At 39.6% G+C, this 27,667-nt stretch overlaps 1 protein-coding gene across 4 annotated transcripts; it reads left to right on the top strand.

The window, feature by feature from the left end:
- Positions 1 to 210: 210 nt before the first annotated feature.
- On the top strand, positions 211 to 27,361 carry cpne1 (copine I). Of its 4 annotated transcripts, none has more exons than XM_026167197.1 (16): positions 231 to 376; positions 18,258 to 18,386; positions 18,478 to 18,657; positions 20,038 to 20,112; positions 20,200 to 20,271; positions 20,643 to 20,726; positions 20,945 to 21,034; positions 21,119 to 21,217; positions 21,300 to 21,386; positions 21,851 to 21,910; positions 22,100 to 22,233; positions 22,418 to 22,472; positions 22,651 to 22,705; positions 23,127 to 23,260; positions 23,348 to 23,584; positions 24,252 to 27,361. In XM_026167197.1, exons 2-16 carry the CDS (start codon positions 18,258 to 18,260, stop codon positions 24,366 to 24,368), a joined length of 1,608 nt encoding a protein of 535 aa, XP_026022982.1. In that variant the 5' UTR covers positions 231 to 376; the 3' UTR covers positions 24,369 to 27,361. The 4 variants fall into 4 exon arrangements, with proteins under 4 accessions (XP_026022979.1, XP_026022980.1, XP_026022982.1 ...); XM_026167196.1 differs by lacking the exon at positions 231 to 376 and adding an exon at positions 16,686 to 17,073; XM_026167194.1 differs by lacking the exons at positions 18,258 to 18,386; positions 18,478 to 18,657; positions 20,038 to 20,112; ... (10 more) ...; positions 23,348 to 23,584; positions 24,252 to 27,361 and adding exons at positions 3,856 to 3,922; positions 6,174 to 9,956 and having other exon boundaries at positions 211 to 376.
- The last annotated feature ends 306 nt before the right edge of the window (positions 27,362 to 27,667 follow it).

Genomic DNA, 27,667 nt, shown 5'->3' with positions numbered 1-27,667 from the left:
CCATTTGCTAGAACTGTACAACCCCTGTTTTTACCCAACAAAAAATGTATATAATAATATAGTAATTGTATAGTATATTATAAAATATTCGTAATTTTATAATCTACAAAAACAACTTAAGTTGTCAAGAAGAGTGATTAAAGGTGCAGTGGGATAGATAAGGCAAGGTCTACTAAACTACTTAATTCCCCCAGTCGACAGGTGGCGATGTCGCTCAATCAGGATATCCCCAGCTGCGTGTTCTCGCGTCATCACGCCTGTCATCGCGGTGTTTGTGCCGACATTTCGTGCAGTCGTAGCAGCAGCTTGCAGAAGGGAGAAGAAAAGACCCGCGTTCATGAGTTAAACCTCAGTGTGTTTGTTGACAAATTTCTCGGTAAGAACACATCCGCGGCTGCTCGCTAAAAGACGAAATCACAGCGGGAGCCGATGAAAGCACGCAGCCTGCTCGTTGTTCCGCTGCACTTCACACACAGACACGCACACATACAAAGCAACCACCCCAGTCAGCTAGGTCGCTAATGAGCATTAGCCTGCTAGGAAGCTAAGCGGTATAATCTACATTCACTCTTATCTGCTGAAAATTTGATAGTTAGCTACGACTGTATAAACTCCACGTAGACTATGAATGCCTGTTAAGCGTAATGACTGTTAGCATAAGAAAAAGTGTAAGCAGACTTTGTGTAAAACGGTGTCTTAACCGTAGCCGCAAGCAGATATATACATTTTTCTATTTTTCACTGAGCGTCAGTTCGTGTTCTTGTCGTGTATTTATTGAGTGGAGTGATGGGCATGGAGGAAGGTTTTGAACGATATTTGCTACGATACAATGCCGTCCGTCACTGCATAGTAGAAACCAGTAAACCCCGGCTTTGGGTAATGACGTTAAGCGTTGAGCCGCGATGTTGTCAGAGAGGATGTTGTTCAAGATGAGGCTGAGTAGTCATGGAGACCATGTGGGGACGTTTCTGATAGCTGTTAACTGATGTGTGGTCTTGGTTTATGAACATCAGCCCTTTTCAGATATGAAATATGCAATCCCAGCTCTCCCCTGTGATCATTATGATTTAATTCAGTCATGATAGAACCGAGAGAGAGCTTCTAAAATATGTAGTATACAGTATACATGCCGTTACACTGTAGCGTTAATATCATGATTTAATATATGCAACATAGGCCAATGCTACATATTTTTGTATAGCCTGAATTTATGACGATGATACGCCTGTTGTTTTTATGTAATTCCTACAGGTAAGTGCATAGTCAAGATTTAGGTTGTCAACATAAAGAACAGCTTAAAGTGTAAGACTGTCTTTTTCACACTCATTACCAGGGATGCACCAATGTTTTTGTTTATTTGCATTGTTTTTATAATTTTTAAATTATAGAAATAGGTATTTTTTAGAAGTATTTATTAGAAAACATAAGTAAACGCATTGGAATGGTTTGATTCTCTATCCATTATAATGAATTGTGGACAGTTGTGACAGCACTGTTTCACACTTTCTTTAACCAATGTGACACCACAGCAACTGGTAAATCATCTTATTTGCAAATAGGTTAACAACAGGGATGAAAACTTCAGTCAGAAATAGCATTCAATAAGGAAAACTACTTAAGTCCCAGATCTCTGCAGGTAGTTTTGCTTTGCCAACTTTACCTGAAAAAGTTTGCACTGGATTTTTTTTCCACTTCAAGTTGTAGTAGCTAACATTTTTACTTAAGTGTCTCAGACTGGGAAGAGACACAAACATGGTTTTGGTCCCGAGCCTGGATAAAAGGGAGAGTTTTATCAGGATGGGTATTCGGTGTAAATGTCTGCCAAATTATCTGCTGTGATGCCTTCTTGGGAAATAAGTGAGGAGCAGAGTTGCATGTTAAAATATAACAGACAATTGTAATAACAAGGAATTTTTTTTTTCATAAATGTATAATTTGTGACATTTTGAATATATGACTATCATAACTAATCCTCACACAGCAGTATGTAAGATTAATGAGTCAATTTGGCCAAATATATTGGTGCATCCCTTCGTATGGCCTTTCATGTACACTATTAATCAAACATGAGACTTGTATATCAGTGCTTCTAAACATTCACATCAAAGGTGCATGTCTGAAAGGGGCTTTAGTTGAGTTTGTGAATGACTCCCCAGTTGGTCTGTTGGATGCTGAACACAGCAAACAGGAATATTTATCAGTTTCTCCCGTATTAGTGGTTTCTAATTTTGTTCTGTTGGCTCAGTGTGCATTGCGCAGGCCAGTGGAGCTCTGTGCCAGAGATTTTTCTTTATCAGACATTTCTGAAAAAGGAGGGCTCAGGTGTGCTCTGGGCTTCATCCCAGAGGCAGTCTCATTGTCCCATCTGAGACTTGATCTACATGCTGAATGTTGTGAATGGAGAGTTCCTCATTCTTGTTCTTTGGTAGATTATGGTCTTACTTTTTTCATCTTCAATTCCACTCTTTGATTGATGGATTTGACAGCCAGTTATGCGTTCCAGCTTTGAACCAACAAATTAAGACAGTGTGTTTTTCCTTTTGATTCTGAAGTTTCTTTCTTGAAAATCAGTTTCTGGTTTTCTTTGTGTGATTTATCAGCTTCACTGTGTCTCTGTTGTGTTAATACAAGCTGAATGTTTAAACTTGCTTCTGGTTACTCGATTCTTTGACAGTATTTGTTTGTTGCTGTTTCCTCTTCTGCTGTGTTTTATCCTCTTGCTGCTGTTGATGTTGGTAGTGGATGTCTTGAATGAAATTGTTTAAAATCTAGTTTAAAAAAGCAGTGGGTACACTGCTGACGCTGATAATGCTAATGTTAATGTCCAGACTGATTTTGGTGGGTGTGTTGAGTTGTGGGTAGCATCCTGGCATACAAACATGTTCCTCTGCAACTCATTGCTTTGTACTTTCTCCTCTGCTCAGCTGCTGTCTTTGGTGCTGTGCTGGTAATTAGTTGCTGATATTACTTTGGTTTACTTAAAGCTAATGTTGCTCCGGTTGATATGATGCTAATGTTGCTCTGGTTGACGTGATGCTTATGTTGCTCTGGTTTACATATATCTAAATTTGCTTTTGACAAAATGTTGAAAATGTTGCTGTAATTGATAAGTTACTGTTGTTACTTCTGTAATAGTTGTCCCAATGATTTGTGTTAATTGCTGACGATGTGTTGCATATTTGCTGGTTTGGTTTGTTCCGCTTGTTGTGCTCTTTTAAAGCCAGATGCTGAAGTGTTGTCTGCTGGATTTGGTCAACACTGTGATGTTGCCTTCGACCTGTTTGCCAGATCGGTTGGTTTTTTGGGTTGTTGCTTTGACGTTTGGTGGGCATTGCTGAATGTTTTCAGATATTGTTATTATCTATTTGTTGATAATTACATTTTTTCGTAGCTGAAGTCATCATGTTGTTGGTTTACGAAGCCTAAATGTTTTAGTTTAGTGTGATATGTTGTGGGCACTGCTAGTCTTAGTCATGATGAGGTTGAACTTTGGACTGGAGTTCTTCTTTGCTTCTGGCAGTAGTTTTTCTTTTTGCTGTCTCATTATGATGATCTGTTGTTGGAAAAGATTTCCAGTTTTAGTGTCCATGGAGCTTATAGAACAATTTTCGTGTGCTTTTCCGTGATAAGACCAGCTTTTAGTTGTAGGGCTAAACTCTTCCACCACATACTACTTGTGCAATATTCAGCATTTTTTTTTAACTGAGTGAGTGCAAATACTTGAAACTGATAAAGCACATCCTGTCAAAACCTTCTTGAAAATGGCTCAACGTACCATTCTTTTCTGTGAAAGGCTGAATTCATTGATGATGTTTTTAAAAACAGGAATGCTTGTTTCTTTGACCTTTTCACCAGGTTTCAGTATCCTGCAGAAAACCTCTGTCTGTTACAGTGAAACTATACACACAGCTTAGTTGCATTGGTGAGTTGGAAGTTGCATGAGATTTATAAAGGATTACTGTTGCACGAATGATTCCATAGTTGAATAAACAAGCAATATCGCTGTACTGCATGATAGACAACTTAATGAACCTTATTGTTGCAGCCAGTTTATTAGGGCTCAATATTCCAGAGTACCACTGCAAAGACTCAAGGCCTTGATAAACCTTAGACAAACTGGGTTGAATGACACTTCATCATCCGTTTCATCTTAAACAAAAATTAAAACATTTAAAAATTCCCTCTTTGGGCTTCACTGGGTTTCCGTCATAACTTAGTGGCCTTACTAAATGTACCTAAGGCCAGAAAAAGCAGAAAAAGGAGGAGGAAGTATTAACATGGCACTATTCAACCAAAGTAATGAATACTAGGTACACATGAAGATCAAGTACAATAGGCTACACCAGCAGGAGGGCAGTGGGGGGGAAATGTAGCCTCAAAATTGTATCACAATATTTTAATCATGATATAGACAAAAAAATGCTGAATGTTTTATTGTGCTTCTTTGGAGGCTGCTAAAGAAACTCCCATTTTAGATAGGTTGGGTAGGGTTCATAAAAACATAGTATTGCTATAGCAGTGATATTGGATAATGACTTTTTTATGTCACTTAAAATGTTATATCAGTATTGTCATGGACAATATGATATGGCACAGACCTACAGTGCACTGAATCACAGTTAATCTTGTATACAGCGATGGATGATTTTTGCCTGCTATAATTAGCGAATGTAATTGGGCAGATATTAGTTGAAAAATAAAGGTGAAATGGTATTAAACATTTTGCTACTTCAGTCCATTTTATTTTAGTATGTTTGTTTTATTTGTTTTAAGAGTGTTCGCACCAAACACTTGCTGAGTAGTTTTATGGAATCCACAAATGTTTGGCCATAATGGCCAGTAGGAGAAAAATCACTGCAGTGCTGCCATCATTTCTAAATGTTCACAAGAACATCTTCAAATTTGCTCACTTTTCTCCAAGCTTTTTAGTTTTTTTCCTGTTCGACCATACAGCTCCTTCAATCCACTAACACCAGCATTAAACTGGTCCTCACTTTCTAAATGTTGGTGATGTCAGAAGACGCTAGTCTCTGGGAGAATAGAGAGAAAGATGAATACACGTGGATTTGCCTTAATTTCCATTACCCGCATGAACTTGCATAGACTTTTGTCAAAACTTTGCTTCACATTTGGTGTGAATGCTACACTTTAAAAAAAAAAAATTTGTTGACAAATGTTTAAAAACAGAAGGCGTACAAGATACGGTAGCTAGTGTTTAACTAACAGTCATAATTTTAGCTCATAATTAAATAAAATTTAAATAAACACGACCTGAAAATGCAACCATCTTAATGCTTGATACTCAAACACTGGCGGAAACCCTGGACTTCAGATGCTTTTATGCAATCTAGTATTGAAAGTAAAACAAGTTGTGTTAAAGTTTTCTTTTTGTGCACACAATTCACATTGAAGGTATGTTGATACCTGAAAATGCTTGTTGAATGAAACAAAAGCTGTGCTACTTGTCTTTACAAACCAGATAAGCTTTACTGAGGATTAGAATTTGACCTGGCCAGGTGCATGCATGGTGTAGAAGGACAAAAAGATATCACAGATGACAAATGAGTCTCATTTTTGGCATGTAAAAAAATTTTTCAGAATTTTTAAATGTTATATATTTGCAATTCATGACAATTTAGGAGAGAATATACCACATATCATCACAGCATCAACTTTATCTGGATTGTTTTTTTCCCCCTGTCTTTAAGCCTGCCTGAAATTCTTGCTGTTCTTTAAGCACAATTTCTTTGTTCTTGCTATGCACTGTTTTTAACACTTGTCAGTTATTCAATACTAAAGCTATGTTTAAAGCTTAAGATTGTTTTGTGGTCTAGTAAAATATGTTGGGCAGGATTGCTTAATTATCAAAATGAAAGTTTAGCTAACCTATTAAGTGGTTCAGAGAGACTGTTTTAGTTGACAGTTTTGTGCAAATTTTTAAAATTCTTACCTCTATTCCCCAAACCCCTTCCAAAAAACCTTTGGTTTCCAGATGGCAAGACAAAAAGGAGTGCAAGATTGAGAACTTGTTATTATGAAGCGCTTAAAATTGTAAGCACTGCTGGCTATGCAAAAGAGACTCCTATCCAAGTTTACTAGAAAAAAAAAATCTGGAAACGATTGGTCACCCTCTCTCTGCTCTTCATCTGATGGTAGTGTTGCTTTCTCCCCAGGTTTTAGGGCTGTTGTTTAGCAGTCAGTATGGCGGTAGTCATCAGACTGCAGGGTCTGCCCATAGTGGCTGGCACCATGGACATCAGGCACTTCTTCTCTGGCCTCACCATTCCTGATGGGGGAGTGCACATCGTGGGGGGTGAACATGGTGAGGCTTTCATCGTCTTCGCCACAGATGAGGACGCACGGCTGGGCATGATGCGAACAGGTGGGTCCATTAAGGGCTCCAAAGTGTCGCTGTTGCTTAGCAGCAAGACAGAAATGCAGAATATGATTGAACTCAGTCGCCGGAGATTTGAGGCTGGGGCAGGGGCTGTGGAGATTGCTGCACCTACAGCAGGAAATGCCAGTCGTCAAGCAAGTGCTGCCCCTATACCCACAGTACAGTCTGGGGCAGGGGGGAGAAGCGGTAGCCATGGAAATCAGGGTTTTGGTAACACCCCGACTGCAGTGACGGCAGCAAGCTCATCTCAGGAGCCACCAAATAACAAAGCTGCAACCAGCTTGGCCAGCGTGGTGCCCAGCTTCCCCAACAGCTACAGTTCTGCTCCCACAATCACCACAGCACTGGCATCTCTTAATGCAGGACCCCCACCCATCCCTCCACTTCCCAGCATGCCTTCCATGCCTCCTATGCCCACACTCCCTACTATACCAATTCCTCCTCCAGTCTCCTCCCTTCCTCCTGTTCCTACTGTTTCGCCACTGTCCCAAGGACCTCCAGTGCCTCCTATGTCACACCTTCCGCACATGTCCTCTCTACCTCCCTTCAACCCTTCCCTACCTCCCCCAGCTGGACTAGGCTCGGGCCTTCCTCTTGGGACACCCAACCATATGTTGTTTAACCCTCTTTCTCCTCTGGCTTCACTTGGCCTTCAAGCCCACATGAAGGCGGCTGCTGCCGTAGCCACTGGGGGAGGAGCTGGCAATCCTGATGAGTTGTTTGTTCTGCTGCAAAACCTCCCATTTTCATGCTCAGAGGTGGAAGTCAGGGAATTTTTTCGGGGTCTGGGGTTTGATGCTGTTCGCCTGATGAGGGATGGACAGGGGCGGCCAACTGGTAGAGCTATGGTCAAGTTCTTCTCACCCCAGGAGAGCTTTGAAGCAGTGAAGCGTGGAGGTGGCATGATGGGCCAAAGATTCATTGAGATCACCCCTGGCTCTGAGCGTCAGTGGGCCAGCCTCAATGATGGGTTGGCAGGCCATGCTCCTCACAACAGCAGCAAATCAAATAGCAGTAATGAGTCACAAGATCTGCAGCACCGCCGTGGTAATGTAGAGGCAGGAGGCAGAGATCAACGAGCAAGGTCGCGATCTCCCCACCGACAGGAGTTCTGTGTGTACCTAAAGGGCCTTCCTTATGAGGCAGACAAAAAACAGATTAAGGAGTTCTTTAAGAATTTGGACATTGTAGAAGACAGTATCTACATTGCCTATGGCCCCAATGGACGAGCCACAGGAGAGGGATTTCTCGAATTCAAATCGGAACAGGACTACAAGGGAGCTCTAGGTGCTCACATGCAGTATATGGGCAGCCGGTTTATTCAGGTTCACCCAATCAGCCGTAAGGGAATGCTAGAAAAGATTGATGCCATCCGCAAGCGTGAAGCAGCACAGGGTGATGGCAAGAACCAGGATGGCTTAAAAACGCCCAGAAATTGCGCCCACATTACCAACATACCTTACAACATCTCCAAGAAGGATGTTCGAGCCTTTCTGGAGGGTGTGGGCATCTATGAGGACACCCTGAAGGTCCTGACAGATAGCCATGGCAACGGTTTAGGACAAGCCATCTTCCAACTGCGAACTGAAGAAGATGCTCGCAAAGCTGAAAGACTGCACCGTCAAAAGCTCAATGGACGGGATGCCTTTGTCCATCTTGTGACCTTTGATCAGATGAAAGAAATTGAAAGAAATCCTCCACCCCAAAATAAGAGGGGCCAACGCAACCAGAACCAGCAGAACCAAAACCACCACCAACAAGCCCAAACAATTCCCCAGCAACCCCAAATCAATCCATTTGCTGGGATTAGTGGTGAGGAGTTTAACTTTCTCAGAAACACTATGGGGAACCTCAACAGCCCCCCATTTGTGACTCCATTTTCAGCTCCAGGAAATGGGCTAGCAGGCCCTCCTCCTCTCCCACCACTGGCTGCGGGATTGGGAGATGTTAATTTGGGCGTGGCTCCCCCACTAGTTGCAGGCCTTCCTGGAGCGCCAATCTTGGAGCCACCTGGCTTTCGTAGTGGAGCTGCAGGAGGGGGTCCATTCAGCCAGGATGGGCTGAGAGGCTTGGTACCCTTTGACAATGCCAACAGAAAAGGAGGTGTGGGAGGACAGAACCGAGGGGGAGGGGCCAACAACAACCAGGGGCGTCCAGGTGGTGGAGTGGTGAGTGCACAGCCAGTGTTCACTCCAGGGGCAGAGGGTCTCCGCAACCAGCCAGCCCCCGCAGGATCCAATAATCCTAGCAGTCAGCGTGGCGCTGCTGGCCCAACAATTGTAAAGCTGCAGAACATGCCATTCACCGTGACAGTGGATGAAATCATGGATTTCTTTTACGGTTACCAGGTGCTGCCTGGCTCAGTCTGCTTACAGTTTAATGAGAAAGGCCTGCCAACTGGAGAGGCCATGGTGGCCTTTCAGAGCCACGAGGAGGCCACTGCTGCAGTTATGGACCTCAATGATCGACCTATTGGAGCACGCAAGGTCAAGATAAGCCTTGGTTAAAGCCCCTACACTGACTGTAGTTAAAATTACCTGGATTAAGTCAAGTTGAAACAAAGCCAGCCTAAACCATACCAGATTTTGGACACAGTTCAGACCTTGCCCTGTGCTGTGACTGTCCCTTTGTGTAGATATTGGCAGGTAAGCCAGATCCCCTGCAGTCTGTGCAGTAGAAAACTATGACTTTGCTCTTTTCTGCAGCTCCTCCACTGACTTTGATAGCACAGTATCATGATTAATATTGCTGTGATTGTAATGATGATGATGCTTATGATGATGATGGGAGGATTTTGGTCCTTTTGTTTTCAAGCTGTTAATGACATCACAGCTTATTTCCAAATCATGTCAACTCATGATGCAGCGAACACACTCAACTGTTTTAGGTTTTTCTGTGTGTCTTTTTTGTTGTTTTTTTGCTATGCTAATATTGCTGTATATGCTTAAATATGCTGCGCTGCTGTGGTTCGATATTAACATGCTCTGTTGCTGTAATTCTCCACATTCCTTGTTGCTGTGGTGAAATCATGATTTTAAAAAAGCTATGTTGCAATGATCAAATGTTGCTTTGGTGAAATGTTGACATGCCCCTTTGCTGTGGAAAACGTATTACTGACTTGAAGTTTTGTGGCCATTGTAAAAGAAAGACACTTGCTATAGTAAATGTTGTCTCAAATCTGTGTTGCAACAGTCCTCTGTTGATACGTGGAGTGTGTGGGATGGACAGATTGCTGACTTCAGTTTTATTTTGTAAAAAGGGGCTGCTGAACTTCTTTAATTTTTCACATTTTTTATCATCTCGCTGTGTTTGAACAATGCCACCCTTTTTCCACAGCACTTGCTCAGTAGATGTTTGGATTGTAGAGCGCTAAGATGAAGTCTGTAGTGTTTTTAGTTTGGTAGCTTTTTGTTGTTTCATAATTGTTTTGGATATTTTCTTCTTTAAGCTTATGTTTGTTTCTCTCTATTGTCAGTGTGAAAAACTTGTATGAACGTATAACCCTATATGATGTGGAGTCCTCTTTACTTTAGCTAATAAAAGGATGTTCCTCACCTGCGATGAGCTCTTTCTGACTGCTCTTCACTGTCTGATGATGGAAATTGACTGAATATGAGTTATTTTTGTAGAAGCGGAATGGAAGACTCGTTTGGACTTGTTTCCAATACAGGTGACCTTTAATATCGACATCTTCAACTCAATATGAATAGGCGTTATTATGGGAAAGAACTTGAACCTATATAGTTATCCGTTCTCTTTTACACAGTAGAGAGATTTTGTGTTTGGGGGGAGGAGGCGTACATGTAATGGTTTTATTTTCTCTGGAGTTGGAAGACAATGTAAAAAAAAAAAACAAAGGCACAATTTAAAAAGGCTGACGTGAAAGTTTTGCTGTTTGAAACAGTCAGAATAAGATGACTGAATCAATTGAAATGCTTTAGTTTAAACTTTTTTTTTAACCATCAGTTGCACACAGAGGTTTGACTATACTGTCACAGTAAATCTCTTTCTGTGGTTAACACTAGACTTTTAACAAAACAAGATCATAGCAACAAAAAAAGGACATCAAGAATTCCTGAAACAAAATAAAACAAAAAAGGTGCTCTTTTGTGCTTATAACTATAAAAGTTGTAAAATAAAACATTTGATGACCTCAAATTACAGAAACAAAAGTCTAGATAGTGAGTATAAAAACGACTGACCAAGAACAGTCGCAGGTCTCACAGTTACCTTTTACGGTAATAGCTCTATGGCATGTTTTGCGAATTACAGCATTGTTTAGCTAGCGAGTCTCATTCCCTTGCTTGTCTGAAACTCCTGCTGTCACCATGTTTTTCCCAGTCTGGTAATATACTCCCTACCCCCCCCCTACCCCCCCGGCCAGGTGGGTTGGCTGCGGGGGGAATTACATGCAAAATATTGCCATGGTAATTTATACTAGATGGTTATGTTAAGGCCATTTTAACTATTGTATGTGGAAAAAGTCATCATACATAGTATAGTATATTTGATATATCGCCCAACCCTACATGAAACTACCACTACTATGACAGCAAAGACCCAGTAACTGAGTTAAGTACACAATGGGTTTTTTTTTCCAGTCCCTAGAATACTTGGTTGAAAACTATTTTTAACCACTTCTGCTGTGATGCTAAAAGGGAAGCTGACTCCCAAGAAAATTTTCATTGGCGTTTTTAAAATGATTGTTTAGCAACAAACCTCTGGAGCACTGTCTAGCATGTTACAGGTGAATTGCGCTACAGTTACTACTACTACTACACTTTCAGCTGTTTTTTTGTTGTTTGTTAGGAATTTAGTTAAATGCTTTCTTAGTGGAATTGTTTATGAAGAGCCTATGCATTCTTGCACAGTTATAGAACTAAAGCACATTGTGTGTACATTGTAGCTGCAGAAAATAGCTGTAGCTTTTTGTGAAAATTTAGGCTTCCCTTAGAAATATGATGGGACATGAAGGCAGAACTTCACTAAACCTTTGTGCCTCAGCAGTATTCATGTTGTCTAATTCTCCACACAAAATAGAGCTCATAATTAAATTCATCCTGAAACCAAGAGTTAAATAATAGCTGACAGGGTAAAACAAACACTAGTCATATATGAACAAGAGGTTTATGATATTCTATGACAGCCTTTGTTGTTCACTGAACTCTTCTCTGAGCAAATTCAAACCAATTTGTGGAAGATCATTTATCCCAAATTACAGGACAGTTTTCAACCAAATCGTCAAAGTTTTGATTTGTCACCTCAGCTGCTCTCATTTTTGTCGATGTGCTTTATTTATTTTTTTATTTGCTGCAAACTTAAAATAAAGCTTTTGGATGTATTATCAACTCTGTTGTACTGAGTAGAGGTAGTGGAGAGCATCAGTGGAGGTAGTTTTGTCTGAAGAGGAGTCGTCTGCTATCTGGATATGGTTAACCTCCAAGCAGGTACAACAGCGTTCAACAATATGTGCATGCATTGCTGAACTTTGTGTGAAACTGTGGGAGATAAGCAGGCTGTAATAAAGAGAACTGAAGCACTGTCTTTAAAAAATGGTTGCTGGGAAAGATGACTGTGTCTTTGTTGTGAAGCTGGTGTGTGGAGTGAAGAGAAAATGCAGTGCAAATTAAAGAGAAAATTTTTTTTTCTGACAATTGGTCTGCAAAGGATGCATGTCTGTGCAGTACCTGTGTTTTGGTGGGTGAGTGTGAGGCAGGGGTAAAAATTATCCCAGCGTGACTGCTACTGAGCTGTCAATCATTCAGCTGCTTTCCACCCTCCTGATAAATAGACATCCAGAAGGCAGATCTTGCAGGTGAGTGAAATTTAAAGCACATGAGGAATTTCACATAGTTTATCAACAATACCCTGAAAAGTGCTGGTGCTGCCTGTAGAGCACCAATATCATTAATCCTAGATTAGTTTTCAAGGCCATAATTGTTCAATGATTCAAAAAAATGGAGCAGGTGGCAGGCCTACAGCCTTGAATCACTAGATTGTCTAAATTGCCCAATGTTTGGAAGGCGATACATACTTATGAGCGATGGTAGCTATTAGATGGCTCCTAGCCTGTATAAACTCCTTGGAAGGTAGTAGAGGGGTTTTTTTGTAGCCTGTAAATGGTAGTCTGTAGGCGAGTTAAACCTATGGATGTCAAGCTGTAGATAACTTGTGGTAGATTGAGCTCTTTTAAGATTTTATAGGCACAGGCTCAGGGAGTGGCAGCCATCTGCAAACCTGACCCTGGTTCTGCTGAAGGTTTCTTCCTGTTAAAATTGTTTTTCTTCTCTCTCTTGGCAAGGGCTTGCTCATAGGAGTTTTCTTTGTATTATTGTTTTACAACATAAAACTCCTTGAGGAAACATCTGTTGTGATATCAATAAATTTACACTTGCATAAATAAAACACTATATGACTAAAACTGAATTGATTCAAAGGTAAAGGCTGGCAGTTAAGTGGTGAATAGTAGTTTGTGGATGGTAGCCTATGTAGCATTTCATTTGTAGATGGCAACTAGTACAAGGTAGCATGTGGATAGGAAGTAATTTTTGGTGGATAGTAGCCTATATATGGTAACCTTTTGATCATAAGAGCACTGGAAGGTAGCTGGTAGCATTTAGACTTTAAGTTATAGGAAGTGTATGGTATGTAATAGCTTTCTAAAAGGGTACCTATAGAAGGTAAATCATGCCTAGCAATGCCCCGTGGATAGAAGTCTATATAGTACTTACTATGTAACGGAGGAAGAATAGAACATGATTTAAGGTAAATGGTAGTGTTTTGGCAAGCTTTTGGTAAGCTGTTGATGATTATATAGGGTTGATGGTGCCCTCTAGATTATATTGTTTTGGATAGTAGTAGCCTGTGGATGGAACAACGGCTTACAAATGGTAGCCAATATAGTGACTTATGGATAGAAAGTGGTTGTTGTTAAATGGCTGAAAATGGTTAACTTTTGATGGCTTTTTAAGGTGGATGCCGTTCTATAGAATATGCTATGTCAATGGTAGATAGAGGAATGTGTATAATAACATAGTGTTTGATTTTTGGTACAGTACAAATGTAGATGGTTGCCTGTGGACAGAAAGTAAGTGCTGGTTGACAATATTCTGTCAAAGGTAGATAGTATACTGTCAAAGGTAGTCTGTGGTTAGTAAGTGATTGTTGGTAGCCAATAGATTACAGGTGTCCAACTCCAGGGTCGGTGCAGGTTTTAAATGTGTCCTTGATCCATCACAGCTGATTTTAATGGCTAAATTACCTCCCTAACATGTCTCGAAGTGCTCCAGAAGCCTGGTAATGAACTTATCATTTGAATCAGGTGTGTTGAAACAGGGTGACATCGAAAACCTGCAGGACACTGGCACTCGAGGCCTGGAGTTCAACACCCTTGCAATAGATGGTGCAGAAGGTGGGCTATGTAAACTGTGGTTGGTTGTAAAAGGTAAAGGGTATTGCTGATGCCAGAGGCTTCTGGCCAGTAACCAACACATGATAGATGTGGATTGAATGTGATTGTTAGATGATGGTGCTCTGCAGATAGCATTGTCTAGATGGCAAATAGTGCTCTGTGAATGGTATTCTATTAGTAACAGTTACCTGTTGGAGGCCTATAGATAGTGTAGAAGGTAGATGTATGCGTTGGAATGCAAATTGAGCCACGGCAATATATAGATGGTCATGTATAGACATTACAGAATATTTTACCTGTTGTTCATAGTTAGCAACTGGTAGATGGGTTTTTATATGCAATTTATATAATATATAGCGGTATTAGATGGCGGAGATTGGAAGACTGGCATTTTCTGATAAAGTTGCCGCCTATTTAGCATTATTTTGGTAATGATTTGAAAATCAGTTGAAAATAAATGACTAGTAACATTAACCCAAATATACAATAGTTTTACAACATAAAATAATTTAAAAAAATGTAAACACATGCAGCTAAGTAAATGCAAAATTCACAAAATAATTGTAGGTAGGCAACCTGACCTAGTGATGTTGGATGAACAAATAAGTAATTTAAAATATATATATATATTATAATTAAGTAGAAAACGATATACTACCTTCTTTATCCTTGAATGAGAAGTGGTGTATAAAGAATGGGGAGGAGTCCACTTGTGGAAATGGAGGAAATTGTGCGAAAGATTATTGACTGGACTGATCACGTATTATTTTTTTCTTTTTAAGGCATATGAAACACTTACATATGCCTACAAAGTTTGAGCATTTTCTTAATGCCACTTCTAGATTCCTTGCTGCTTCAACTTTAATAATAATAATGTTGAAATATTAGTATTTGTTAATTAGTAAGTCTTTCATCATATGGATTTTACAGAAATGCAAATTAATGACCCAAATATGAACAAAACAAAGAAACAACATTTTTATTGTATAGAATCATGCAGTGAGTCTAACAATATAATAAATGTACATGAAGCTAAATTAACACCTAAGTACACTAAGGTAATGTTAAAACTGATATCTATCTATATCTAGATAGATATACAGATAGATATGGAGGAAAAGGGGTAATCTGAGCCCTGTGGGTTCTTGCAGATGCTGTTTTTTCTCAACTTTTTTGGTCTTGCATGAGGTCATGATAAACTTAGCAAGTGCATATGCTTTTCCAACTTAGACAGTTGGCGTGAGTTTCAGGGTTATTTATTTTTGATGAGCATAACATAAAATTAGGGCTAAAGAAGAATAATATAATGTTTAATGTATAATGTTTAGCTTAAGGTTCCTGTTACATTATTATAGCATGGATTGGGTGCAAACTTATTCCAGCTCTTTTTTGAGGCTGCATCTTACTCAAACCATGGAGTATGCTACTTTCAACATATTTCCTCACAATTAAGTCCCAAAGATTTTTATTTATTTTTATTTTTAAGAAAAGGGTGTGAGTAGTTTTCAGGGAAAGAGATCCTTACAGAATGAGAATCACTGAAGCAGGAGCTCTGTTTGTTTATGCATGTGAGATCTGCACGGTAAATAAAACAACAATACTCTCCCCTACCCTCTCTCCCTCCGTACTGCATTTATCTGTTTGTGCTTTTCCTGGTGTGTTTCTGTGTTGCTTTTCAGACTGCACTGTGGTTCTACTGCGAAGGATGAATAAAATGAAACCATATTGTTCTCTGTGGGGAGGGTGACTCATGCTGTGTGCAGTTTGTTCTGTTTCCTCTCTGCTCTGACTGTTGTTCAGTCTATTTGGTCTCTTCTTCTGATCACCACAGTACATCTGCTTCATCATTCATTCATTTAACTGCAGCTGCAATAGCACTTCCGGCCCAAGTATGTGATCTTCAATATAAAAGCACTAAAACGTTTAAGTCTTAAAGCACATGATCTTTTTTCCCTCAAACATCAAGTCAGATGAAGAAAAAAACAAAAACAATAGCACCCTCCCCCAACACACATTATCTTTCTTATAGCTTCGTTACAAAAGAGCAACGGGAATTCTACTTTGGAGGACATAAAAATGAGGTTGAAAGCTTTAAATAGATATTAATAAAATATTTTTCTATTAGGTCAGTTTTGAAGTGAAATTTGGAAAAAATAAATCTTCAATTGGAAATGCATACATAAATCTCCAAATATTGCTACATCTCTGTAGCAATATTACCACCCTCGTAAACATGCTGGACTTTAGCAAAAACAATACACATATTAGGATGGATTGTTCAGCCATGATAATTTAAACTAAAATTAGGTGGACTGAATATTATCTCTGATGGGATGCAGTCATGATCATTTATAAATTACTTGTACGATTTATAATCCTCAAGGATTATGAATTGTGTTAAAGTGTGTAACACTGTTAAACATTTTTGCATTATTGCACTGGGATATGCTTTAATCCTTACCATATCTTTAAGTCTTGTTGTGCTTGTGTTTGGAAGTAAAGCTTTAATTATGCAAGATCTCAGGGACTCTGGACGTTTTTCTCTCTGTCCTGTCATCGTTGTGTTTGGGGTTATCAGCTTTGGTTTGTTGTTGGTGCAGTAATCTTTGGAATAGTTTCCCCGTTTGCTGCAGCAGCTTAATTCCGAGGCGGGTGTAATAATAATATCTTCAGGCTATGCTAAGGTTTAAACGAGGTGGTATGATTTCTTTTCTGTTGTTCTTGTCTCTGTACCAACATTACTACTAATATAATTATTAATTACTCAACAATGTGCATTATACCTGGTCGGCTGTAGTGTGATTGGAAAGTTAAATGAGTGGGAGGATTGATTGCGTTTGGCGTTATTGAGCTTTTATTGTGAAGGAGTCTACAGGACATGTGAAAGGTAGTAACGTCACCGTACTCTTGTTCAGGATCAGAGGGCGTTACTGACGGTTGTTTTGGCCAATCAGGAGTCGAGTACGCAACCGCATGTTCAATCAGAGAATAGTTAGCCTGGCCACCACCCTCCCGTGACATAGAAGGCTTTCGAGCAACGACAAACGGAGTTATTTTCGTCTCAGTTACTCAAGGCTTGTATTGTGTGGCGTGTATTTTACTAGAAATCCTGATAAACTGGTCAGATAACGTTTAGTGAGCTCTTTAGTGTGTTTAACAGAAAAAACAGGGAGTAGTTTCCGTTCGCGGGTTGTGGGAGTGGCTGTACACCGCCCTTGGTTTTTATTCCTGTTTGAAGGGGATAAAATATAACGGATCCAATAAGGTGATTTTTAGCATTTATGATGGCATAATTCTCTTTAAATGTGTGCTTGTGCGAGAGTGTGTGAACTTCGTGTGTTGGAGAATTGTGCTGGTGTAACTGGTTTTACAGGTCAAGTCAAATCTCCATTCAATCTCATGCTGATGTTGCCTTTAAGGGGCTGCTACTCCTCAAGTTCGTGCGGGTGGTGCCTTTACCTGCTTCTGCTCCTTTTGTTGATTTAGTTTGTAATGAAAACGGCATATCAGGTGGCAGATGGTGCGAATATGTCACATGAGTTGTTATAGAAGAGCCTGGCTGACTTTATGGCTGCTGATAAAGACGATACCGCCACATTTCCTCTGTTTATTGAGTGTCTGAGACCGGTGGCCTCTTTTGAATGTGGAAAAGATAAATGAATACGGTCATCAGAGATATGCTGTCTTACATTTGGGCTGTTTTATGACTCTGTGGTGCAGGAAGTTGCAGAACACAAAACTGAGATCTTGCCAAACTTCATTTAAATTCTGCAGCTGTTTGTGGTTAAAGAGTGATTGCATTTGTGGTGTTTTTGAGCTGCTGTTTCATTTGGGGACATCTTAGGGAACTCTGCTGAAAGTTTCCGGTTTTGAGTGGCATACCAATAAAGAGGTTTTGGCTTGCTACCAAAAGGAAACTTATCAGGATTGCAATATAAAATAATTTGTTTTTATTTTTAATCAATATGATTAAAGTATATATTAATGTATAATGAGTTGACCAAAAGTGACACAGCACTTAGGTTATATGAGGTAACTGACTCACTTCCTGGACCAGGTGGTTGCTTGCAAAGACCCAGTATGGTTAAAAAAAAAATCCTGTTACCAACGCGTGTTTTTGTTTAACTAATGTACAGGAGCAGGAGATGAGAAGAGTATGATAGTGATTAGATGTTGTGTTTATATTGATCTGTAGCGGCTGAGTTGTTGTGGCCACTTTGGGTAACCTGAGGCTTTGTGTTTCTAGTGATTCAGTGCTTATGGATAAGCATTGGTGTTATTTGCAGTTGTTTTTTTCTGATACAGGGTACTATAACTGCTGTAAAGACACACATTTCTACTCTTGAATGACTATTTTAACGTTACAGCTGTCACTGTAAGCTATGCTGATATTGAACTCTTAAGTTCTGAAATATGCTGATTTTAATTTCTTTTCTGCTCCTCCTTCAGATGGCAGACTGTGTCAGCAAGGTGGAGCTGAGTGTCTCCTGTGCTAACCTGCTGGATAAAGATGTGGGGTCAAAGTCTGATCCTCTGTGTGTCCTGCTGGAGAGCACTGGAGGAGATAAGTGGGCTGAGGTAATATGACAGTCACGCTTCAGAACAGAGCTTTGTTTGGCTTCAGACTTCATTCTAATGTGAGAATCCTGTTGGTGTTTCTCTGCGTCAGTTGGGCCGCACTGAGCGTCTGAAGAACAACTCCAGCCCGTCCTTCAGTCAGCGTCTCCGACTGGATTATCACTTCGAGAAAGTTCAGAACCTGAAGCTGGGTGTCTACGACATCGACAACTCCAGCTCTGACCTTGGTGATGATGACTACCTGGGAGGGGTGGAGATCACACTTGGCCAGGTACACACCGAATGTGATCAGCTATTACTTTCAATACCAGATTTATTAGAATCTATTTTTCAGTAGACTAAGGTTCAGCTCTTCAAAATGCAGTCAAGCTTATTTTTTTGTTTGTTTTTGTGTCCCAACTGTTGTAGGTTAGAATTGTAACTTTCAGTCTGTTGCTTTCTCCAGTTTCCCAAGAGGAAGCAGGAGAAATGTATACAATAGGATGGACATATATATAAAAAAGAGAAATATATACAAAAATAAGAGAAAGGCACACATTAGAGTACAAGTTGCAAAGTGCTTGGGAGTAGTGCAAAAGAAGACAGACTTGGTCTGAATATAGTGTGTTTGCGAGCGGCCTGAGTGATGGGGGTCGCTCAGATTAGTGGGGTGGGTGGGCAAGGGTGGGGTACTTTTTATAAAGTTTATACATTTTTCATAAAATGTATGTGACATCAATCATATAACACAAGTTTCACTATAAAGTTACTGAAATAAGTAGATGCACTTTCTTTATTGAAAGTGGAATTGTAACTCATTAACTTTCATTAAAACTTTTGTTGGCAACGTGTCAGAAACTAGCTGAAATGCAAAATATGCTGAATATGACCAAGAAATAAACAATTTGAGATGCAGGAAATGTTTCACGGTTTTTAATTATTGTGCAAAGTTGTTGCAAATAAATTTTCTTTTAACTAACATAATGATTCACGATCAGCTGTTCCAGTCTTACAATGTGTAGATCATAGGTGTCAAACTCTCAGAGCTGGCCTACTGGTATTATACAGTTAATATATATATTGTTTAGTATTAAGCTTTGCTTGTTCCATATTCAGTTTTTCAGCAAAACGTGTTTGAGTCCATAAGAAAAGATTCATTCTTATATCTGGAGGAATAAATATATTTCAATAAATATTAACGTTAGCCCGCGACTTTGTTCCAGTTTTGAATTTTGGCCCACTGTGTATTTGAGTTTGACACCCCTAGTGTAGATTATTCAATGCAGATTATTCTGCAGTTTTCCAATGTAATGCTGGCGCCCTCTAGTGGTGTCATTGAACCATAACGAGCTATGCTGTCTGTGCTGCAGCTGATTGGCTGTTTTTAATTCTGAAATGGCGTTTTTGTTGTTGTTGTTGTTGTTGTTGTTTTTTTTAAACTTACAGATTCAGGTTGAGTCTACTGGTTTGAGGCATGCAAGCTGATATAAGATTATAATCTGATATCCATTAAAATGTTCAACAACACTTTATTTTTGTTAGGCAAGAAACTAAAAAGTTCCTCTGAGGTCAACATTGCCCTCTGCTGGACAAACTGTGTTATGCAAATTCAGGTTTGGGAGCTGGCTGTCAATGATTAAGCTGCAAACATTACCTTCTCTGTGTGTTTCAGATAGTTTCCAGCAAAACTGTGACCAGACCTCTGCAGCTGAAGAAGGGCAAACCTGCTGGGAAGGGAACCATCACTGTATGTAGAGTATCGCTGTACTGAGAATAAAACAAGATTATGATGACTGTGACTTTAACATAAGTGTGTGTGTTTCTGTGTGTGTAGATCACAGCAGAGGAGATAAAGGACAACAGAGCCATTGAGTTGGAGTGGGAGGCTAAAAACCTTGACAAGAAGGTATCTTCTACTTCCTACTTTATTTAATTCTTAATTATTACTCACTGAGGTTTGATCTCATGAACAGCTGCTCTGAATGGCTGCTGGTGTTTCTTGATACTCCCCATCGGTCTTATTTTTCCTCACCTTTGTGCTTAAAAACATAATTTAAGTGTATTTTTTAGCTTTTTAATTTTGAGCTTTTCTTAGACTCTCATTTTTATTACAAAGAGTTTGGTAATGTGTACTGAATTTTCCTTTTATATATCTGAGCCACTGATGACATGCAGCTATATCAGAGTATGTGTGTTGCTTTCTAATCTACCCTCACAGCTTAGTAAAATGCATCGCCAATAAATGAGATTGCAGCATGCTGTCCTCCGTTTGTTTAGGATACGTTTGGGAAGTCTGATCCATTCCTGGAGTTTTTTAGACAGGGAGATGATGGAAAATGGCAGCTGGTCCACAGGACAGAGGTAAACACACATGCACACACCTTATTTCATGTGAGAGATGGCTGTTAATTGCTACGATCCTTCTCAAACTCTTTCTTGTTGCTGAAATACAAAATATTTAAACATCTAACACTCTTAGCTTATCATGTGGAAAAACTACAAAAGCACAAACAGAAAATTATGGTGAAGATGACCGAGATGAGGACTGTTTCTGTGTATTTGTGTTTTTCTGTTTGTAGGTTGTGAAGAACAATCTGAATCCAACCTGGAAGAAGTTCACCATCCCTCTGCAGACTCTCTGCTACAGCGACCTTGAAAGACCTCTGAAGGTTCCACCAATTAGAATCCACCTCAGTTCATGACAGCCAATCAAATGTGTAACTGTTCCATTAAATCCTGTCCTTCCTTTGCAGGTGGATTGTTCTGATTACGACAGTGATGGATCTCATGATCTGATTGGTTCTTTCACCACTAAAGTCTCCGATATGCAGAAAACAGCACACGGCTCACCGGTGAGTCCAGCGATGATAAGACACGTGACGTATTTTAGTTTGCTGCTGAGAGGTTATTGAGCTGTGCCGTGTTGTTCTCCAGGTGCAATTTGACTGCATCCATCCCGAGAAACAGAAGAAGAAGAAGAGCTACAAGAACTCTGGAGTTGTCTCTGTCAAGAGCTGCAAGGTAAAGACTACGTGACACAGGGTTCTCTTCAAGGGGTTTACTTTTTTAAAATTTTCAACTTTATTTAAATGGGAATTCCTTTAAAGTTAAAATCTCACTTTTGTTTAATGGGGACCTGCCCAAGAAAGTACACATTACATGGTTATTAACATTATAAAATCAAGTAAATCAAAAACATATATCAGATAAAAATAAACAAATGAGAAAACGATGTGCATAAAGTTCAGCTTAGGGATACTAATTCTACTCTTCCTCTACAGTTACTGTGTAAACCACTGTCAGACAGACTGAACAGATTCCTCCTCTCTTGAGCTGAAGTTTCTATTCATTGAGTTTTCTTGAACTGTTCACTGCTAATCAGAGCTCTGTCAGCTTGGCTTGTTGGTGACTATTGCCGTGACGGAAGTGAATCTTTAGTAAAGATGCATGCATCGAAACATGTTTGATTCTCTGTTTGTGTGCAGCTGATCACTCAGTACACCTTCCTGGACTATGTGATGGGTGGCTGCCAGATCAACTTCACCGTATGTCAACGCCAGCTCACATGCACACATTTTAAGTGGTGTAATTTATCTAACCAAGCTCAGTAACTCAAAGGGTGGCTTATCTTTGTCATTTGACTTTTCAGCTACTGATCACAACTTATCAATCAACTTGAGCAGTTGAAAAAGAAGTTAATAAACTAACGCAGTAATTTTATGTGAACGCTTTAGGTTGGGATTGACTTCACTGGCTCTAATGGTGATCCTCGCTCACCCAACTCTCTCCACTATATGAGTGCAGATGGGCTGAACCAGTACCTGTCTGCTCTGTGGTCTGTGGGCCACGTGGTCCAGGACTATGACACGTCAGTACTCATTCACTCAAACTACACCCAAACAACTTCACATCTCCAACCTGAGCCTTAAACTCTAAACTCTGCAGCCTTCTAAGCTCTTGTTCTGCTCTCCTGACTGCACTCTAACCTCTGGTGAAATGAAAATGTTTCTGATCTTTATGTCTAACAGTCATTATTTTGTTTCCTCTTTCAGCGATAAACTCTTCCCAGCGTTCGGTTTTGGAGCCAAATTACCTCCAGACTACCAGGTCAGCTCTCTAACCGACCAATCACAAAGCCTGTTTCTTTAGTTTCTATTTGTTTCTAAAGTGAGAGATCATTAATTCCCTGAGGTGTAAAAATTATTTTGTAATTTTCTGATTTGATTTCGTTGATCTAAATCAGTTATGTCCGGTTTACTAAACCGTTCTACTGTTGATCCTACAGGCGGCACACCACGAATTCGCCCTCAACTTCAACCCAACTAACCCTTACTGCCAAGGTACACACACATTTACTGTACCTCAAAAGTGATATGATTTACTAGATTATTCCATTTAAAAAACAGGTGAAGGAAGAATTAATTAAAATTTTATTTAAGATAGTTTAGCTGTTATTTGACAAAAAAAAAGATTGTACCCTTAGTCATGAGTTTTAACATCTTATTATGTATCAATAAAGATGTGATTTGATGAGCATTAGAATGGGTTTTTCCAAAGGTAGCTGCATGGGAAGAGATCTCTCTCACTAACATCTGATGCACACACAGTCATTTTGTTCTGAAGCAGACCTGAAAAGTGACAGAAACCGCTCAGTTCAAAAAGGAGAAACATGGTTACCCTTAGTAGGCATCCAAGGAGGGAAGAGTTAACAGATTTTCTTTTTAAAGTTTGGTTTTTCTGCTTTGCTGCTGCCACTCTTAGGCATCCAGGGGATTGTTGAAGCCTACAGGATGGTTTTGCCTCAGATCAGGCTCTCTGGACCAACAAACTTCTCCCCCATCATCAACCACGTTGCCTCCATTGCTGCCGGTGCCGCACAGGCTAATGCTGCCGCTGTGAGTGAACTCATAACAACTAAAGCTTAAGACAATTAGCCTGAAATACACAGTCTAACTTTGACATGTATCTTCTTGTCTCTGCAGCAATACTTTGTCCTGCTGATCCTCACTGATGGCGAGATCACTGACTTTGACCAGACGAGGGACGCCATCGTTCGGGCATCAAGACTCCCCATGTCAATCATTATTGTGGGGGTAGGACCAGCTGACTTTAAGGCCATGGAGCTTCTGGATGGAGATGACGGTGTGCTTAGGTCAACAACTGGAGAATCAGTCGCCAGAGACATTGTCCAGTTCGTGCCGTACAGACAGTTTGCAGATGTAAGTGTGATGCATAAGAAGACTAAAAGAAAGTTCAGGCTCAGTTACAAAGGACTCATTCCTGTGGCCTATCATTTTAATATTTTAATTCTTTAGTTATAAATTTAATATTATTCCAACTTTTATGACAACTATTATGCTGAAAACCTGAAAGATAAACAGAAACATTACTTCTCATGCCGACACGGCACAAAGCAGATTTTTAGATGCTTTCCACTAAAACAGTGCAGCCACTGTGCCTAAATAGGCAAATATAGACAGAATTTAGGTGGATTCTTGCTTGAATTTAATGAAATGCAAGGACATTATTTTTTTACATCTTCCTCCAGAATGACAACTTTTCTCATCCAGTTTTGTTTTATACTGACTGCTGACCCCTCCCTCCAACTACCCTGCTGGATTTACCTGTGTACTTTTATAGATGAAGGGATATTTCTTTCATAGAAATGATGATAAGTCTCTACATTCAATTCATGCAACCACTCTCCTCAGAGGGCACAAAACAAAAATGCATCAACAACAGAAAATATTTTCTTAATTTAAAACCTGTTCAGGTCTAAAATAATATACTCTAAATGTTAACCTGTCTCTGGGGGTGAAGTCATTTCTGTGCATGGACTCTGTGGTGTTGGAGGAAATCATTAACAACGTCTCTCTCTTTTTCCAGGCTCCTCAGGCTGCTCTGGCTCAGTCTGTGCTCGCTGAGGTTCCCAATCAGCTGGTCTCTTATTTTAAAACGAGAGGGCTGGATCCACCAAAATCTCAGGCTGCTGCTAAATCCTAAACATTCCGCATGCCCTAAAGCCCACCCTCACATTCCCCAAAACCGAAGGCCCACCCTCATGTCATTCCAACCCACCGCTAGACCACATGCCCCCACTCGGCCTTCAGCCACAAAGTTGACCACTCTTCAAGGACCACGCTGATGTGTTAGCCAATTGCAGAACAGCACTCAGCTGTTAGCCAATCAGGATGCCACAGGAAAACATCCCAGTTTTGTTTACTCCATTTAAGAATGTCTTTGTTTCCAGATCTTTGTCTTCTATAGGTGGAATGATAATCTTAGAATAGAAATGGCAGATTATTTATTCCTTCTGCTGCTTCCACAGTATCTATGCAGATCACATGTGTTTGTTAGCATGTGTTTGAATAACAAAGAGCCACACACACACACACACACAGGAGAAAAAGTGTCTTGTTTTTGTTCCACATGTATTCTAACAGAAGAAGAAAGTTACTGACAGAGGAGATGTGATCTCTAAAATCTGCACAGATGTCTGGGTTTTCTCATTCGTTTAAATGTAGTTTTATCACAGCAGCCCCTAGTGGACATGAGTGGCACTGCAGCTCCTGGTTCCTCAGCTCTGTGTGTGTGTTGCTCTGATTAGCTTTTTTTTTTTTTAAATGTGCCAATACCTTGCACTTTGCTGGAAGATTATATTACAAATGATATATAGCTTTACACCTACCGCCTTACTATAGACTTTAATGCTGCCTTATAGTGTAGCCTTAGTTTAGCTTCTTTCTTGCTACTTGAGCCTGGATGTTTCTGTATAGCTCTCTTGTGCTGCTGGTTGTTAATGCTGCCATTTTGGCTCCCAGAGCTCCATTTTGCACATTATGTCAGTAACGTTTGCAGGTTACTAGTAAATCTGAACGTCTGCAATTCAACTGCAATCAATTGATTGAAATAGAGTCGAGGTTGGACATTAAAGATAATATAATGTGTGCTTTATAAGAAAGCAATTAGTATCAAACATAATGTGCAAAGTGAAGTCAAACAAAGTTTAGAACAATGACAGTAAAGTGCCTTTTTGAATAAACCTGAAAACTTTTCACACTTGAATGAATCCTGGGAGCCAAAATGGCCACCTGTGCTGCACAGTGACATCACTGCTCTATTTGGATCCTATGCAAATAAGATGTTATTGAAGTTGGAAAAAAATTGTTTCCAAAGCAAACACGAACACTTTAAAACATGAATTTGTATTCAAGCTTGAACTCCATATCACAGCAACATGTCCAGGCTTTGAAGGATTAATGCCAAGGAAAACATGAGATGCAGAAGTAAGCAATTAATAATCAAACTAAGCTTTTATGTAACTGAAACGCAGTGAAGTCGTAAAACGGCAAGCATTGTGGACACTTTAAGAAACCTCAAGATAAACATGGCTCCTACAGCCTGGGATGCTGGGATTTAAAACGTGTCAAAATATGTTTACAGCATAGTCACATTTAATTTTGTTATACAATACTGTTACCACAGCTTCAGCTGTAAAGACTTCTAAACAATTATTAGATGTTGTGCCTTTTTTGTTTTTTAAAAGATTAGCTAGAGAAAATGCAGGAAAGGAAGGAGGAAAAATGGGAAAAAGAAGTGCTTGGTTAAACTGAAACGCTCGACTTTGTGGTCGGTGTCTTGACCTCCAAACTCATGGCAAGATTGAGCTTTTTTTACTCATGTCACATCATCACTTTTGCAAACGAAAAGAAGAAAAGTGACAACGTTCGCTTTTCACAGCTAATTTTAGGTCAATTTCTTGTACTCTGTATTGATTGTATTTTTATTTTAACTTGAGCCAAGATTTCTTGTTTCAGTCTCATGAAAGTGCTGGTTTGATTTTCTTCAATTAAAACTCTGAGAGATCAGATCTCCAGGGGAAAAGGTCAGGCAAAAGTGATCAAACACGTTGTTTTATCTATTTTTAATTGAAACTGTATTTCACCATGAATATGGGTGATAGAAAGCCACCTCTTCTGCACAGCGTCCTGATAGACTCGCAGGAAGTGAATCCTCTGCTAATTTTGTCACAGAAGTTCAGAGATCAGCTGAATGGGATAAACTGATTCTTATTAAAACACCATCTCCCTTGTTTTGCTTTACTGTTTGCCAAAATCCTTTTCCTTGCAGAACTGACTATAATTGTCACAGCAGCGCACACAACTACTGTATTAACAGCTGTGATCAGTTCAACAGAAAGATCCGTATCATTTAAATACATTTTTAACAACGGCAAAATTTTTATTTATTTTTTTTTAAAGTTCCACGTATTGGACAAAATTTGGGCGAAAAGTCAGTTTGTGTTTTGTTTTCTTTAAATTTCTTTTCTTCATCTCATGATCTGCGCTATGCCAAGCCTTTAGGTCGGGAGCTGCTGGTTTATTTCTGCTGTGGCAAAGGGGTTAGGGTTAGTCTTAGAAACAGGTCTGCAGTGTTTGAATCTTCTGCAAACAGAACATTCTAAACTGTTGTAGAAAAAGATAATAAAATCAGAACAATAGTGATTTCATTTTGGTTGTTTTGGGGTTTTTTGTACCAAACATTAGTAGATTCAGTAGAAAGCTTTTTTTCTTACAGGTTGTTTTTCACCTTCACCCTCACCTGGTGCTTCTAAAGAAAGGGAAACTTCTGTTTTCACATGTTGAATACTGAAATATATTTTTGTTCTAGTAAAACATATTTTAGGAGTCAATTGTTGATCATATTGATTGGTCACATGGTGCAGTCATCTCACAAACCCACAGTATCAACAAATTAAGCTTAAGATTAGGTATTAATAATGATAAAGCACTACATCTCCCATAGTATTCCCACACTGCTGCAGGCTGTGATTAGAATAGTTTGTGGAGCCACAGCATAATGTGACTAGCAGCTCCACTGCTTGTTCGGCTAACTACTATCGACTTACCTGTGTAACTAAACCAGTATAACCAATAATAAACCTGTCTGTGAAGAATGCTTTTCTCAAGATGGTAATAAAAACTGGGAAATGGAAAGCGTGGTGGTTTTTGTGTTTCATTGGAAGAGCTGCTGCTGTTCTTGTAAAAACGTCATTTTCTTCTTATCTTTACTTACTGAGAGAAGGACGACAGTTTAGCTAGTCTACCTCTCAGCATGAATGATTTCTCACACAAACATACTGACGTTCATGTTTCAGCTCCATCGGGTTGAAAGGGAGGCTTTGCTCTTTATATTCAGTCGAACACACTCAGAGCTGGTCAAACTATCTGATCATCTGTGCTGGAATCAAACATTTGTTTCCCCATCATAGAGTTCATCCACTCAAAGTTAAAACTGCTTCC

The sequence above is a fragment of the Astatotilapia calliptera genome, chromosome 5, assembly GCF_900246225.1.
Source record: "Astatotilapia calliptera chromosome 5, fAstCal1.2, whole genome shotgun sequence".
Lineage (NCBI taxonomy): Eukaryota > Metazoa > Chordata > Actinopteri > Cichliformes > Cichlidae > Astatotilapia > Astatotilapia calliptera.
This window is presented reverse-complemented; position numbering and strand designations above follow the sequence as displayed.